Here is a 16,468-nt window from a genome sequence, read left to right as displayed (position 1 = left end):
ACCAAAAATATTTGGAATAAATCTAGGAAGATTTTTAAATATCCTTTGTTACCTGCACAAGACAGAAGAGCATGCACTAGAGGACTATCTTACAAATGTAATGACTGTGGGAAGGCTTTTAGCAAAAGCTCAAACCTCATGAGTCATGAGAGAATTCATTCTGGACAGAGACCTTACAAATGTAATGACTGTGGCAAAGCCTTTATGGAGCACTCACATCTTACTCGACATAAGAAGACCCATACTGGGGAGAAACCTTACAAATGTAATGATTGTGGCAAAGCCTTTGCTGAGCGTTCAGGCCTTAGTCAGCATGAGAAAATCCATACTGGAGAGAAACCTTACAAATGTAATGAGTGTGGCAAAGCTTTTAAGCAGTGCTCACACCTCATTAGACATCAGGATACACATCCTGGAGAGAAACCACACAAATGTGATGTGTGTGGCAAGGCTTTTATCCAAAGCTATAACCTTATAGAACATCAGAGGACCCATACAGGAGAAAAACCGTATAAATGTAGAAAATGTGATAAAGCTTTTAGCAGACGTTCAAACCTTTGGGGTCATGAGAGAACTCATACTGGAGAGAAACCTTACAAATGTAATGAATGTGGCAAAGCCTTTACCAAATTTTCAAATCTTACAATACATCAGAAAATACATACTGGAGAGAAACCATACAAATGTAATGTGTGTGACAAGGCTTTTATCCAAAGTTCAAACCTTATTGACCACCAGAGAATTCATACAGGAGAAAAACCTTATAAATGTAATAAGTGTGATAAGACTTTTATCAAACGTTCACACCTTTCGGGTCATGAGATAACTCATACTGGAGAGAAACCGTACAAATGTAATGAGTGTGGCAAAGACTTTACGGAACGTTCACATCTTACCCAGCATAAGAAAATCCATACTGGAGAGAAACCTTATAGATGTAATGAGTGTGGCAAAGCTTTTACCCAATTTGCAAACCTTACTAGGCATCAGAAAATACATAATGAAAAGAAAGAGTATAAACCTAATATATATGGTAGTGCTTTTTTTCAAAGCTCATCTCTTTGATGATCTCTTTGGGGATCATCAAAGAACTCAAAGGAGAAAGAAACCTTGCACATAAAATGGCAAGTGTTCAGGCATTACTTAGCATCAGAGATTCCATCATCGAGAAGAACCATATGAAACTAACATTTGTGGCAAAGCTTGTAACCAGGGCTCAGACCTCCCCTTATATCAGAATATAAATCTCTGAAAGAAAGCACACAAATGGAATGTGTGGCAAGGCTTATCCAAAGCTTATTTTACCTTGTGGAACACAATTCTTCCTAGAGAGAAACCTTACAAATGGAATGAGTGTGATCAGCCTTATAAAAATGTACAACTTTGGGGAGGGGGATAAAATAGGTGAATGGGATTAAGAGGTAAAGATTTTCCAGTGATAAAAAAAAAATACAAAGTATACAACTTTGTAATTTGTGGTCTTGAAAGCATTCACAGAAGATGGAAGTCATGCAAATGTGTCAAGGTCTTCACCTCAGGAAACACCAAAGAATTCATACTGGACAGAAACATTACACGTGTAATGAAGGTGATTGTTTGTTTAGCCAGTTCTCTCAGTGGACTAACAATAAGAAAATTCACACTCAGGGGAAGTAGTTTTGTTTGGAGGATCAACCAATCTTAGGTGTTAAATTCCACAGAAAATTAGAAAATTATTTAAAACTCAGGAGATGATGTGTGTCAATGGAACAAGTGTATCTGTGGAAAGATCATCTTCGTTTAAACCTTTTTTAAAGGTTTTATTTTCCTCTCTACATGTCACCATGGGGCTCAGACTCACAACCCTGAGACCAAGAGTTACATGCTCTTCGAGCTGAGCCAGCCAGGCGCCCCTAGGACTTTTTCCCCCTCAATTATTTGAGGTTTCTTGAGGCTACATTATGATCAATGACTTTATAACTTCATGTTTGGAATCAGTAGAAAGTACTAGCACTCCTAGTACTTTCATTACATGTGTTTCTTTTGTCAGCCATGCTGCTTTCAGAGAAAGCATCAGTAAGGGTAACCTATTTCATTTAGGTGGGGCTTAGTCATATGTGTATACCCTGGGAAAGCTAGGATGATAATGTTAAGATCAATATAATATAAATCTAAGAGCATGGGGAGTGAGAGGGAATAGATCTAAAACTGTTATCTAAATTGCCATGTTTTCTGTGGTCACAGGCATGTCTCTGGATTCATTGGTATCATTGAGAGCCTTTGTGGGTTAATACAGGAAATGATTATTCTATCAGATAGTTGATCAAGAAACAGAGGAGGTCATTACATTGAGAGAATGAGATTTTCATGTGATGGCATATGTGGTAGAGAAAATGGATGGTGAATGATGGTCTCTCCCTCTTTGAAAGGTAATAGTTGTATATCATGGATGAATAAAAATTATTCTTATTTTGGAAACTGAAAAGTTATACAGGACATTTTAATCAGCAGAACCAAGGTATGGGTGCCTGGGTGGCTCGGTATGTTGAGTGACTTGATTTTGGTTCAGGGTCGTGTGATCAATCTCTGTTGGGCTCTCTGCTGAGCTTGGATCCTTCTTAAAATTCTCTCTCTCATCAAGAGCAAAAATAAACTGTTGGGACCTCATAAAGATTAAAAGCTTCTGCACAGCCAAGGAAACAACCCAGAAAATTAATAGGCAACCAACAGAATGGGAAAAGATAGTTGCAAATGACATATCAGATAAAGGGTTAATATCCAGACTCTATAAGGAACTCACCAAACTACACGCCCGAAAAACAAACAACCCAGTGAAGAAATGGGCAGAAGACATGAACAGACACTTCTCCAAAGAGGACATCCAGATGGCCAACAGACACATGAAACGATGCTCAGCATCCCTCCTCATCAGGGAAATACAAATCAAAACCACACTGAGATACCACCTCACGCCAGTCAGAGTGGCTAAAATGAGCAAATCAGAGAACTCGAGATGCTGGCGAGGATGTGGAGAAACGGGCACCCTCCTACACTGTTGGTGGGAATGTAAACTGGTACAGCCCCTCTGGAAAACAGTGTGGAGGTTCCTCAGGAAACTAACAATAGAACTCCCTTATGACCCAGCAATAGCACTGCTAGGAATTTACCCAAGGGATACAGAAATGCTGAGGCATAGGAGCACATGTACCCCAATGTTCATAGCAGCACTCTCCACAATAGCTAAGACATGGAAAGAGCCTAAGTGTCCATCAACAGACGAATGGATCAAGAAGATGTGGTTTATCTATACCATGGAATACTACATGGCAATGAGAAACAATGAAATCTGGCCATGTGTAGCAACATGGATGGACCTTGAGGGTGTTATGCTGAGCGAAATAAGTCAGGCAGAGAAGGACAAATATCATATGTTTGCACGTATAGGAGGATTAGGAGGAACTTGACGGAGGAACAAGGGGGAGAAGAAGGGCGGAAATGGTGGGGGAAAGGGAGAGAGGCAAACCATGAGAGACTCTTGAATGCTGACAAAAACTGAGGACTGATGGATGTGGGGGGGAGGGGGGGATGGGCATGGAGGAGGGCACTTTGGGGATGAGCACTGAGTGTTATGTAGAAACTAATTTGACAATAAACTATTTGTAAAAAAAAAAAAAATTCTCTCTCTCTTTGCCCCTCTTGCCTACTTGTGCCCTCTCTAAAAATAAAACAAAAACAAACCCAAAAGTAGTATGCTTGTGAAGGATTCAGATTTGACCACTGAAATTACATTTTGATACCACTGGATTTAGAATACCCTATTTCTCTCTCTCTCTCTCTCTCTCTCTCTCTCTCTCTAATGCTTATTATTTTTTTAGAGAGGAGAGACAGAGCACAAGCAGGGGAGGGCTAGAGAGAAGGAGATGGAGAATCCTAAGCAGGCTCCAGGCTCTGAGCTGTCAGCACAGAGCATGATGCAGGGCTCAGACCTACGAACAGTGAGATTATGACCTGAGCTGATGTTGACACTAAACCAATTGGGCCACCCAGGTGCCCCAGGATACCCTAGTTCTCATATCTAAGTACTAAGATATAAGCCTTTGTGTAACCCTAAATGAATCATGTGACTGTTATTCGCCTATGTGCATCCCACTTCTTTGGGGCATTTCATAATGAACATTAATAATACATCTTTTGGCTGTCTAGGTTGAATGTCATCCATAACAATTTTTTTTCCATGTTAGATTCAAACGTGCAGTTTAGGAAATATATATTCATAAGGTGAATTTGAGAGTTACACACTTTATACTATAGCTCAGATTATTTTTGTGGCTGTAATGAAAATGCCATAGCAATGCAGTGTCAAACTCTCACCCTCTAAAACCTGCTTCCCCATCCATGAATACACTCCATATGATTATATTTCTACATGCCTTTTGTGCTGAAATGAGACCCATGTGTTGCACTGTTAAATTAAATGAAAAATAGAAAAGTAGTTGGCAGGGGCGCCTGGGTGGCTTAGTCAGTTAAGCGTCCGACTTTCACTTAGGTCATGATCTTGCGGTTTGTGGGTTCGAGCCCCGCGTCGGGCTCTGTGCTGACTGCCAGCTCAGAGCCTGGAGCCTGTTTCAGTCTGTGACTCCCTCTCTCTCTGACCCTCCCCTGCTCAGGCTGTCTGTCTCTCTCTCTCTCCTAGAAATAAATAAAACATTTTAAAAAATATTTAAAAAAAAGAAAAGAAAAGTAGTGGGCACATGGAAAGTATTGGGAAATAAAAGAAAATTTCAGCAGTTAGGGTAAAGATACCATAAGAAGCCAAAAATAAGAAGATACCGTAATAAGTAAGGATAAAGTAACACAATCTAGATTTTGCGCTGGAATGCTCAGGGAAATAATTTGAAAATATAAATGTTCATGAGTTTGCTGTCAAGAATGAACATGGACAATGGGAATCTTGTTTGATAACTAGAAATCTCACGTATTTACCCTCTAAAACGTTTTCTGTTCATCTGCATTGGTGCTTACTGCACGGAAACAGGTTGTCAGATGTCCAGAATGAGAACTCCCTACACTCAAGTGTTAGGAGAATGTTGATTACATAAAGATGCTTTCTCGGGAGAGCAGGGGAGACTTCTCAAGTCCTGGAAATGGCTAGAGAAAGCAGGGGAGGGGATTCCTTTGTTATGAGGCACAGTGTGTGGGGCCAGGGTGGTAGTACTCATTGACACTGTGAACTTAAAACTACTGTTGAGGGAAGGGCCTCCAGAGCTCCCTTATTAGCTTTCCCTGCCCAGATGGGCTGAATAGTAAGAGGTTGTAATGATGCTTCACAGGTATCATTAGTTGGGTATCAAAAGTAGAGTCAGACTCAAAACTGAATGTTTACTCTGACTGACTTGGTTGGGAAAGACCACAGTCTTCCTCATGCTAACTACTACCTTCTCTTTCCTGATACACACATAGGACCCACTGCACAATATGATTGTGGACACTGGCTATAAATTACTGTTTAGCTAAATTACCAAAGATATTTTTAGACCATGCCACGATTCTTATTCTGTTAAATTATAGTCTAATATTAACTCAGAAGTGATAGAAATTTTCCCAACTACAAACCTTTTGTAGATCTCTCATTTTAAGGGAGAATGGAATGAATGGAATCTCAAAACCAGTCCTTCCAATTTTCTACCAAGACACTAGAATCAGGGAGTGCCTGGGTGGCTCAGTCAGGCTTCAAACTCTTGATTCTGTCTCAGGTCATGATCTCATGGTTCGTGGGACTGAGCCCCCAGGTCAGGCTCCACACTGAGCTTGGAAAAATAAACTTTTAAAAAGATTTTTAAGATGGCACTAGAATTAGAATATCTGTATTGAAACTTTGCAAATTAGCTTTAGGCTCAGGTAGATAAAATTAACTGTAACACATTTCAAAGGAAATAAATCTATAAATTAGAAGACACTAAAGTTGAGTAATTTTGACACATTTGTAACACCTATCAGACTGGTCATGGGTTGCATGCAACCTTATACTCTCCAGATAAAGAACAAAGTCCACTGATGAAATCTGTCTCATCCCACAGTTATGTTGACTGCCTTGTTATTTAATATTAATAAGGGGTTTATTTAAATTTGGTCTGCAAAATGTTTTCTTTGCCATCCTTTTTTTTTTTTTTTTACCTTCAGTTGTTGAGGCATGAATATGAAATTTGGAAATTCCCCAGTATCCTTATTTTATTTTAATTAAAGTAATTTATTTTTGAGAGAGAGTGTACACAGAAGTGGGGAACAGTGGTAGAGGGAGAAGGAGAGAATCTTTTTTTTTTTTTAATTTTTTTTTAATGTTTTATTTATTTCTAGGAGAGAGAGAAAGAGACATCGTGAGCAGGGGAGGGTCAGAGAGAGAGGGAGTCACAGACTGAAACAGGCTCCAGGCTCTGAGCTGGCAGACAGCACAGAGCCCGACGCGGGGCTTGAACCCACGAACCGCGAGATCATGACCCAAGCGAAAGTCGGACGCTTAACTGACTAAGCCACCCAGGTGCCCCGAGAAGGAGAGAATCTTAAGGAGGCTCCACACTTGGTCCAGAGCTGACACAGGACCCGATCCCACTACCCTGGGATCACGGCCTGAGCCAAAATGAAGAGTCTTGACACTCAAATGACTGAGCCACCCAACCTCCCTCACCCCCAATATCTTTATTGGCAGAGAGAGAGGGAGACACAGACCCCAAAGCAGACTCCAGGCTCTGAGCTGTCAGTGTAGAGCCCAATATGGGGCTCAAACACATGAACCGTGAGATCATGACCTGAGTCAAAGTCAGATGCTTAAATGACTTAGCCACCTAGGTGCCCCCAAAATTGCATTATTGATATGTGTAGCTAATTGAGAAAAACCTCCTGGGATTATTTCCATGTAAATAAGACAAAACCTAATAAAGAAAAGGCCTTTGCCCCTCCCCATTCATTCTTCTTGGTCATACAGCGGCCATCCTGCTGTAAGGAGAGAGAGTGCTGAGTGCTGAGTGAGGTGGAGCAGGCAGAGGACTGCCCAGGGGACCCACACCATCCCACCCTGCATCTCTGGGCTTCCTGTTATGTGACAATGATAAACCACGTGGTTGTTTCAGCCTCTGATTTCCAGGAGGTCTATCACTCACAGGTAAGAACTGTCCGCCTGACCAATAAGATTAATACTTGTATTGAGAGTAGAATAGAGCATTTGAGAGAGGATCCTGAATTTAACATTTTGTAGTTTAGCAAAGCTTTATTAAAACATTCCTTCACTGATGAGTGAAGGCACATACCTAAAACTCACAATATGAACAAAACAAAATACAGCTTGAGAGTTTATGACAGATGTTCAGAATGTTAAGTTAAAATTACAGGAGTAAGAAATTTGGTGCGACAAATAGAATTACATGTTTACTTGAGCATTTGAACTATTAGTCTCTGAGCTTATGTACTGCAATAACTTTCTACTTGGCACAGATAAAATGCATTCACTCATCCTACGAGTCAGCAGCTATTCTAATCACGGATATTAGCAGGAAACAAAATTCCTTGCTTTCAAGTAGCTTATATTCTATAAGGTAAGTCTATAAGAATAAAATATAATAGTGGTAAGTACCATAAACGTGTTCATGTACGATGATAGAATGACAGGGTTTCCTAATATAAACAATGTTTTCAGGAAGTACCCACACAATGAGATATTTCAGCAGAACCACTGAAAGTGTATCATGCAAATACAAATGGGGAAGGGCAAATGGGTGGAGGAAAGAAACAGAAAATTGCCAGAATGGGAACATATTTACAGTGGATCGGGAATATCCACAATTGGTGTGTGGCTTGGTGAAATGTGGCATTAAGTTTCTACTGGAGACATTTAAAAGTTGATACTCCTGTTTAAAATCCTCTCATGGCTTCTCATTTCCAAAAGGAAAATGCTTTCAGTGACCCACAAGGCCCTACAAAGTCTGCTGGCCCCACCCCTCCTTACATCTCTGATTTCATCTCCTACTCTCTCTCCATCTCACTTGGCTCTAGGTACACTGGCCACTGCTATTTTTTTTTTTTTAACACACTGAACACAGTCCTGGCTCAGTATTTTTACACTTGCTTGGTACACAGTACTTCAGACATCAGTATGACTTCTAATTCATTTCCTTCAGGCCTTACTCAAATATATGATCCCTGTTTGGCTATTGTCTGTCTGTCTCTCTCTCCCTTTCTCTCTCACAATTCCGTATCCCCTTCCCTGTTTTATCTCTCCCTTTAGTCTTATGCCTATTTAACGTAATAACTGCTTTATTTAATAAAAAAATAAAATTTGGGACTCGTTGTAGTGAAAATTTTTCAAATTTTAATAACAAAACTCCCCAGAGTGCTTAAGATTATACGTGATAGATCTAAAACCATGACCTGTTTGGAGAATGCACAGACCTATTTCTTTTTTTTTTTTTTTTAATTTCTCTAGGAGAGAGAGAGAGACAGTGTGAGCAGGGGAGGGTCAGAGAGAGAGGGAGTCACAGACTGAAACAGGCTCCAGGCTCTGAGCTGGCAGTCAGCACAGAGCCCGACGCGGGGCTCGAACCAACAAACCGCGAGATCATGACCCAAGCGAAAGTCGGACGCTTAACTGACTAAGCCACCCAGGCGCCCCAACACAGACCTATTTCTTTATGGCAACCTTACCACTACGGAGAGAACACTGTGACAGGGTGGGGTAATGAATTAGTGGGAAGATGGTAAATGTCATTTGTCAAAACTGTCTAGGGAGTTGATCCCAGAACTTGTTAAGATACATACTTTTCCTGTTGTCTACCTCTGTAGCCAGCCAGGGGTGTATTGCTTTTTCCACTTATGAATCTGTATCAAGTAATATTTGGTGGGTCTTATACACCTCAGTTATATTTTCAATGTCAATATAATCAAAAAATTCTTTAACATAAGATACTTGCAAATTGAATTATAACAAAATCTCATATTTAATGTTTGCCTCATGAGTACAAGACCTACTAATTCGCAATTATTCCTCGTCTTACTCTTTCAGTTGAGACCAATCTTGTGTCACCACTGCTTAGTATCTGACTACAAAATGGACTTTTCAGTATGTTTCATATCCCAAATTTCATACTAATTCAGATGTGCTAAGAGTGTGTGAGGTCGGCAAAACTTTTATGTAAGGAACATATAGTAAATATTTAATTCTTTGTAGGCCATACACTTTGTTACCACTCTTCCTGTGCATCCTTATTGGGTCCAAAGTACCTAAGTGTGAGTGTGGCTGCATTCCAGTTACACTTTGTATAAAAACAGATGGTGGCTGCACTTGGCTCATGTTCTGTAGGCGGCAGACTCCTGATCTACACAAAGGAATTAAGAGCACTAGAAGTAGTGACTATATGAGTAAATAAAAACTCTTTCCTATTTTTAAGCCTCTGTAAAATATAGCAGACTGTTTAAGAAACTAACAGTCTAGCATATAAGTGTATAGCATATATTAAAGAAAGCTATACTAATGGTAGCACAGGGCAGGAGCGGAGAGATGGAAGTCCATGTGGAAAAGAAGGGTCGGATGCTCTACATGAAGAAGCATAAACTCTCGTGAAGGTAGACTGTGGTAAGCTATACAGGATAAAACCCCTAAAGGAAACACATAAAAAATAGTTATAGCTAACACCAGTAAACCAAAGAAAAGGATTTAAAACAAAATCATCTGTAAAAATTCAGTCATTTCAAAGAAGACAGAAAGAGACGGAATAGAGCAATGGAGATATTATAAAAGCAATAGGAAGATAATGTAAATCTATATAATAATATCTTTAAAAGGAAATAGTCTAAAGACCCCGTTGAAAAGCAAAAATTGTCACTGGATTTTTTTTTAAAGTTTTATTTTGAGAGAGACAATCTCAAGCAAGCTCTGTGCTGTCAGCATAGGCCCAACATTGGGCTCCATTTCAAGAGCCATGAGATCATGACCTAAGCTGAAATCAAGAGTTTTAGCACCTATAATCACATGAGCCAACCAGGCGCCTCTGACAATTGGATTTTTAAAAGACAGACAACAATATATTTCCTAGAGAAATTCACTTCACAAATTAAGGACACAAAGTAAAATCTTGGACAAAAGATAAACGTTATTAAAAACAAAGTAGCCATATTAAAATCAATTTTATTTAAAGAGCAAATATTAAGACCGGGGATAATGAAACCTGTTTCATAATCATAAGGGGTACATTCACCGGAATGACATGAAAATCCTAATTAGTCCCTTGTTTTCACTACACACAAGTACATAATCAAATACCCCCCATATCCAAGCCAGAGACAAGAACCATAATGGTGGACAACCTTAGTTCACACACACACACACACACACACACACACACACACACACACAGAAAAATTACACATAGATGCAAACACACATCCATATGTGCAACATATACTCAAATGCACAGTCATATATACTCATATACTCACATATATTCACTCCATAGCAAACTCACACTCATGCACACATCCATCAAATACAAGCACACACGATTACATACACTTGCCCTTACTCTCACATTCCCAGTCCCGTGTATATAATTACATTCAGTCTGCATGCACATGTGTGTCTTGACAATGTGCTCACATGTGGGAAGAATACAGGAATCTCCTGACCTTGGATGCCTGAAAATGGGGGCAATTCACATCGTTTTTACTTCTTCCATGCCTGCAAAACCCCCCAAAGATGATATTTACCACATGCAATATCTTGAAGTGCTGTGAACATTGCCACTCCAGGGGCAGGCGAACGGGGCAGAGTTGGAAGGTTACAAGCGTGTGATACAGCAAGGTCCAAATGAGGCCAGGGGGAGGGGGTTACAGGTCGTGTGCAGAGAGCATGGGAGGATGGAGGATCAGATGCAAAACTCTTCAAAGGCATATGAGGCCATAATACTTGATAAATACAGATAGGTACAGAAAAGTAGGGAGGAAAGGCTAACATGAACCCTGAAGTACGGGATCAGAGTCAGGGACATCAGTATGAGCACAGTGTTAGCTGTAGATACGCAATAAAATAACAAAGAGAAAACTATACATCTGTGTGTGAACAGGTAATTCCCAGGTCGGTCTACCCACAGGGTCTAACAGCAATGACATCCCAGAAGCAAGGAGAACATCCAGCACCCACATCTTGCTTTCTAACACTATTCTCTAATAAGTTTGTTGGAGTTATGGCTGATTCTATGGCGGGAGCAGGGAAGATACAAGGTGAGCCTGGAGGATCTTGTAGTGACAGAATGTTAAGAGTAAGGAAGAAATAAAAAAAAAAAGAGGGGGGACATATCAAAGGGACATAATAGCCAAACCTGAAAGAGCTCCAGCAGCCTGCTGCCAAATCTCTGACACCAACTGGGTGTCCTGCGATTCAATGTAATTCTGACTTTATCCAGTGTTAGTAGAGACCCCACAAGTTAAGGGCAAAGTCCTTCCCAGGACGGCCTCCGCTTCAGACACCAGTCACGAGCCAGGCATTCCCAAACCTCCTGTGCATCTCCAGCCAACTACAAATTTAAGACTTTCTCCAATCCCTTCTGTTTCAATATTTTCTGGGAAGACTCAAAGAACTTGCAAAGTGCTAGGTGTATGACAATCGTGGATAAAGTTAATTTGTATATCGGGACCCATCAAAATGGAGGCCACCCTAAGGCCCAACCCAAATCACAAATCTAAATCAGCCTGCTCTTATGTGAAACACCCAGCAAGGAAACCAAGCATACACCAAGCACAGTCCTCCAACTCAGCTTCAGCTACCTGAACTTACCCCAGAGCACAGCACCTGCTGGTCTTCTAAGGAAATCCCCAACCACTTAGCCAATCATGCCCTGTCTCTGCACTGCCTCTTCTAAAACTCAATCTTGCCCCAAATCCCTCAGGAAGACCACTCCACTCTCTGCATGTGAGGCTCTGTCCTCCCCCAAACCAAGGGTTGTCTTCCCTGGAATAAAAGACAGCAAACTCACTCCTAAATTCATTTAGTTTTGTCATTTCCCATTTTAATGTAAAGGATAGCAGTAAAGAGCCAGATGATGGCATCTATAGAGCAAGATTTGGGAGGATTGCCAGCACAGATTTTGTCCCCCACCAAGAAGCTCCCAGGAGCTTCTCCAGGTGTTGAATCAGGGCTTCACTACCTAGACATGGTTGATGAAACCATTGGCCGTATGACTAAACTCCATCCCCAGCCAGCCTCTTTCCTCTCCCCATAGGTTGGGCTGCTGTGTGTTTCCATCCAATCATGTAGTTGGGTTTCAAAGGTGTCCAGTCCCCCATTGTGAAGTTCTGTGGGGAACCCCTGCCCAGAGCTGCCTCCTTAGTGTAATAAAGACACTCCTACCACTCAGGAAATCTTAAAGATTTCTGAAGCTCTGAGTCAGGAACCCAAGACAGAGACCAGGTGAGTGAGTGAGTGTGTGTGTGTGTGTGTGTGTGTGTGTATGTGTGTATTTTGGGGAGATAGAGTGCATGCACGCACACAAGAGCAAGAGGGGCAGAGAGGCAGGGAGACACAGAACCTGAAGGAGTCTCCAGGCTCTGATCTATCAAAACAGAGCCCAATGTGGGGCTTGGACCCACAAGCTGTGAGATCATGACCTGAGCTGAAACTGAATGCTTAACTGATTGAGCCAGCCAGGCACTCCCTGAGTGTGTATTTTATACCACAGCTTCCAATGACCAAATCCTGAACAACCTAAGCAAGAGAATAAATTGCACTGCACAGAATTATAACACTAAGTATAAAATAAGTATAAATGATATGAGAAACCAACTGAATAAACAAATAAATGAGGGAGAAGTGATACATAAGAAGAATGGCAAATAATATATGGGATTACTTAGTCCTCCAGGATGTGGAGTTTAATTCAACAGCCCACCTCTACTCTCAGGCACCAACCCCCAACCTCCCCCCGCACACACACTTGACTGTGGGCTGTGTTTAGAGTTTCCCAAAGAATAGAGTGTGGAAAGGCATGCATGGTAATGTTATCAGAGGAGGATTCTGGTGAATATGACCTTAACTAACTGATCAACATCATCCAAAATAACTCGTGTTAATTGCATGAAATCCCTCAGACTGTATGCTGTGTGATGGTATGTTATTTTCTTCTCATAAACCCAGTCTATCCAGGAGAAAAACTTCAGGGTGCCTAGTGGCTCAATTGTTTGAACGACTGACTCTTGATTTCATATCAGGTCATCATCTCAAACTGTGGGATCAAGCCCCACGTTGTGCTCTGTGCTGACAGCACAGAACCTGCTTGGGATTCTCTCTCTCTTCCTCTTTCTGCCCCTTCCCTCCTCTCAAACAAGCAAACAAACAAAACAAACAAAAGAAAAAGAAAACCTTCTGACAAATTTGACTTTAGAGGCATTCTAAATTGTGAGGGACCAGTATTCCTCAGCCCTGTCATGAAAAACAAGGAAAGTCTGAGAAAATGTTACTGAGCAGCAGAGAGTGGAGGAGACAGGACAACTACATATAATGTGAAATCCTGGATGGATCCTGTGTGGGAAAAATGACTGTGTTAAAACCACTGAAATATAAATAAAGTCTGTAGTCACAGTTAACAGTGACATAGTGATGTAGGTTCCCTAGTTGTGACAAATGAACTATGGTAATGTTAAGATGGTAGCATTTGGGGTTCTGAGTGAGACATATTTTGGACTTTCAGTGTTATCTTTACAAATTTTCTGCAAATCTAAAGTTATTCTAAACTAAAATGTGTACCTTAAAAAACTTGTAGTGTTTATGATTTAATAACTGAATTATATTAACCTATGTCTTTAATTTTTAAAAATATTCCTATTTTTGAAAGTGAGAGAGACAGAGTTTAAGCACGGGAAGAATAGAGAGAGGAGGACACAGAATCTGAAATAGGCTCCAGACTCTGAGCTGTCAGCACAGAGCCCGACATGGGGCTCGAACTCATGGGCTATGAGTTCATAACATGAACCGAAGCTGGACACCCAACCCACTGAGACACCCAGGTGCCCCGAAAATATTTGTTTTTAAATATCTTCTATTTTTAAGTAATCTTTACACACACTATAGGGCTCAAAGTAACCATCCAGAAATTAAGAGATGCATGCTCTACTGACGGAGCCAGCCAGATGCCCCTAAATTAGTTCCATGTTTGAGTTAGTATCTTTTTCTCCCCCATTCAATGGTATCCATATTGCCTTCATAGTGATTTCAAAAGCAATACTACCCCCTATTAAACATAATATATTCATATACTCCAGCTTCAAATTGCTACTCATCTCCTGTACAAAGGTTGATGAAAGGGTCCTCCATAACCTCTTATATTCTCAAGTTGGAAAAGGAGAAGTCCATCTTGAAATCTCTTTCTCGCCAACACAGCTGCCGCCATCAAGATTTAACACAGAACAATCTACCCTCTAAACATCTCAAAAGTCCATTCAGTCTTTTCCCACGTACCTAGTCTTTTTAATGGCTGCTTCCCACTTGCACCTTTTGTAAAATTCAGCTGACACCTCTTCATATGTTCCTCTTTGTCCCCTGCAGTTTACTCAAGTGTTGACCATAAAATAATTTCATGCACTCATCTTGCTGTATATGCATTATCATATTTCAAAGGTCCCCAAATTATCTTTAGACATAAGGCATAACATTCACAACATAGTCTCCAAAGCCAGCAATAAGTAAAATCTGCTTTTCCCTACACCTTCACCTCAGGCCATTTCCATCACAAATCAGAATTTACTATTTCAATCTCAGGTACATCTTGGGAAAATTTAACATTTCAATTTGAAAGTTGTGCCTTTAGGGGCACCTGGGTGGCTCAGTTGGTTAAGCGTCTGACTTCAGCTCAGGTTATGATCATGCAGTTGGTGGGTTTGAGCCCCATGTCAGGCTCTGTGCTGACGGCTAGCTCAAAGCCTGGAGCCTGCTTCAGATTCTGTATCTCCCTCTTTCTCTGACCCTCCCCTGCTCACGCTGTCTCTCTCTCTCTCTCTCAGAAATAAATAAAACATCAAATTAAAAAAAAAAAGTTACACATTCAAAGACATTTCCAGTATGTTCACACTATTTCAGGACTGTTTTATGGAATCTTAATGGTTACCATTAATAAAAATACAAGTACATAACTACACATGTATTAATTAAAGATTTCATGCACCATGCTCTTTACTATTTCATATCAGGCTGGTGTCAGTGTGTCTTGTTCACCCCACTCTCTGCAACGAAACTGGCTCATAATTGTTCTTAACATTCTTTGAGGTCTCAATGCATCCATGACTGAACAGGTGGGAGACAATTTGTATTTCCCTGATGAGATGAAGGAATCATGTATTTCCTCCGCAGCTGACACAGTGCAGCCTGAATATAGTGGGGTCATGGTTCATGAGAACAAAGGTGCTAATAGTTGTAAAACATGCAGTGATTAGCACAGCAACTTTCACCAGCAATCAACTAGAATTATCCAAGAGAGTCAAGTAAACACAAGTGATGGAAGAAATGGCATAAAAGGATACAATGGTGGTCACCAAAACAAGGATGCTTTAGCGGCTCTGGTTTCACAGGAGGGTCTGGGGGAGAAACTGTTCCTATGGATGCTTTGGACCATCTGCTTGTGCCTCTGAAGGAGAAAAACCATGGAGTTGCCAGCCAAGGACATGTGTCCCAAACACAAATGTCATGGAAAAATATCATTGCTGCATCTAATGAGCCTGTGACCTTGTCTCTACACTGTTGAAGCACAACAATATCCCAAATCACTTTTTTTTTTTTTTGGTAATAGTTTTGTTGTTCCATTTACCAGCCATATAAATAGGGAAAAAAACAAATTAACCAACATGTAAAACACCCCGCACAGGACACTGGAGGGGCCAATGTATTTTGGAGCTTTCACTTTAAGCTCTGCCCACCTGGAGTTCCCATGGCAATCCTGACGGCCTGGAAGACACTCAGGGGGCAGGTGGAACACATGGACATGCCTCTGCCCACTCTGTGAACATATAAGTGAATATAGCGTCCATAATAATTGGTGAAATGTTTCAGCCCTAGAGCTGCCATGGTCTCTGGGATTCCTCTAGAGAGAATGACCAAGGAGTTGGCTACAGTCAGGTGCCTGAGAATGAAATTCGTGGATCTCGGATTGCATCCCTTGAAGCAAAGGACATGTAATGATAGAAGAGTGAGAAATTGCCCAGGATCTCACTGGCTATCTGGGACAGGAAGATCATTGCTGTATTCAAATCCACCGAGGCCATTCTGTCATTGTCCCGAACTCAATGTTCAAATTCACAGGCAGTGGGTTCTGCATGAATACATGAAGTTTGGGCTACATTTTCATGGAAAATAAAATCTCCACTTACCTCTCCCTTTCCCTGAGAATTAACATCTAAACTATATTGTCTTTTGTTAAGAGATTTCCCAAGTTACATGTGTGTCTTTTTTTTTTTTTTTAGCACT

General features: G+C 40.8%; 1 protein-coding gene and 1 pseudogene across 1 annotated transcript in view; one reads left to right on the top strand and one right to left on the bottom strand.

Annotated features, from left to right (window-relative positions):
- The window catches only part of LOC120226096 (zinc finger protein 665-like), a 73,064-nt gene that overhangs the window by 36,972 nt on the left and 19,624 nt on the right, over positions 1-16,468 (top strand). The window contains 1 exon segment of the mRNA XM_039224305.1: positions 89-985. Within this exon segment, the coding sequence (XP_039080236.1) occupies positions 89-985 (897 nt within the window).
- LOC120226097 lies at positions 15,340-16,266 on the bottom strand (annotated as a pseudogene).

The sequence above is a fragment of the Hyaena hyaena genome, unplaced genomic scaffold (assembly GCF_003009895.1).
Source record: "Hyaena hyaena isolate Hyena2069 unplaced genomic scaffold, ASM300989v1 scaffold_1584, whole genome shotgun sequence".
NCBI lineage: Eukaryota > Metazoa > Chordata > Mammalia > Carnivora > Hyaenidae > Hyaena > Hyaena hyaena.
Note: the sequence above shows the minus strand (reverse complement) of the source record. Positions and strands in the feature narration are given on the sequence as shown.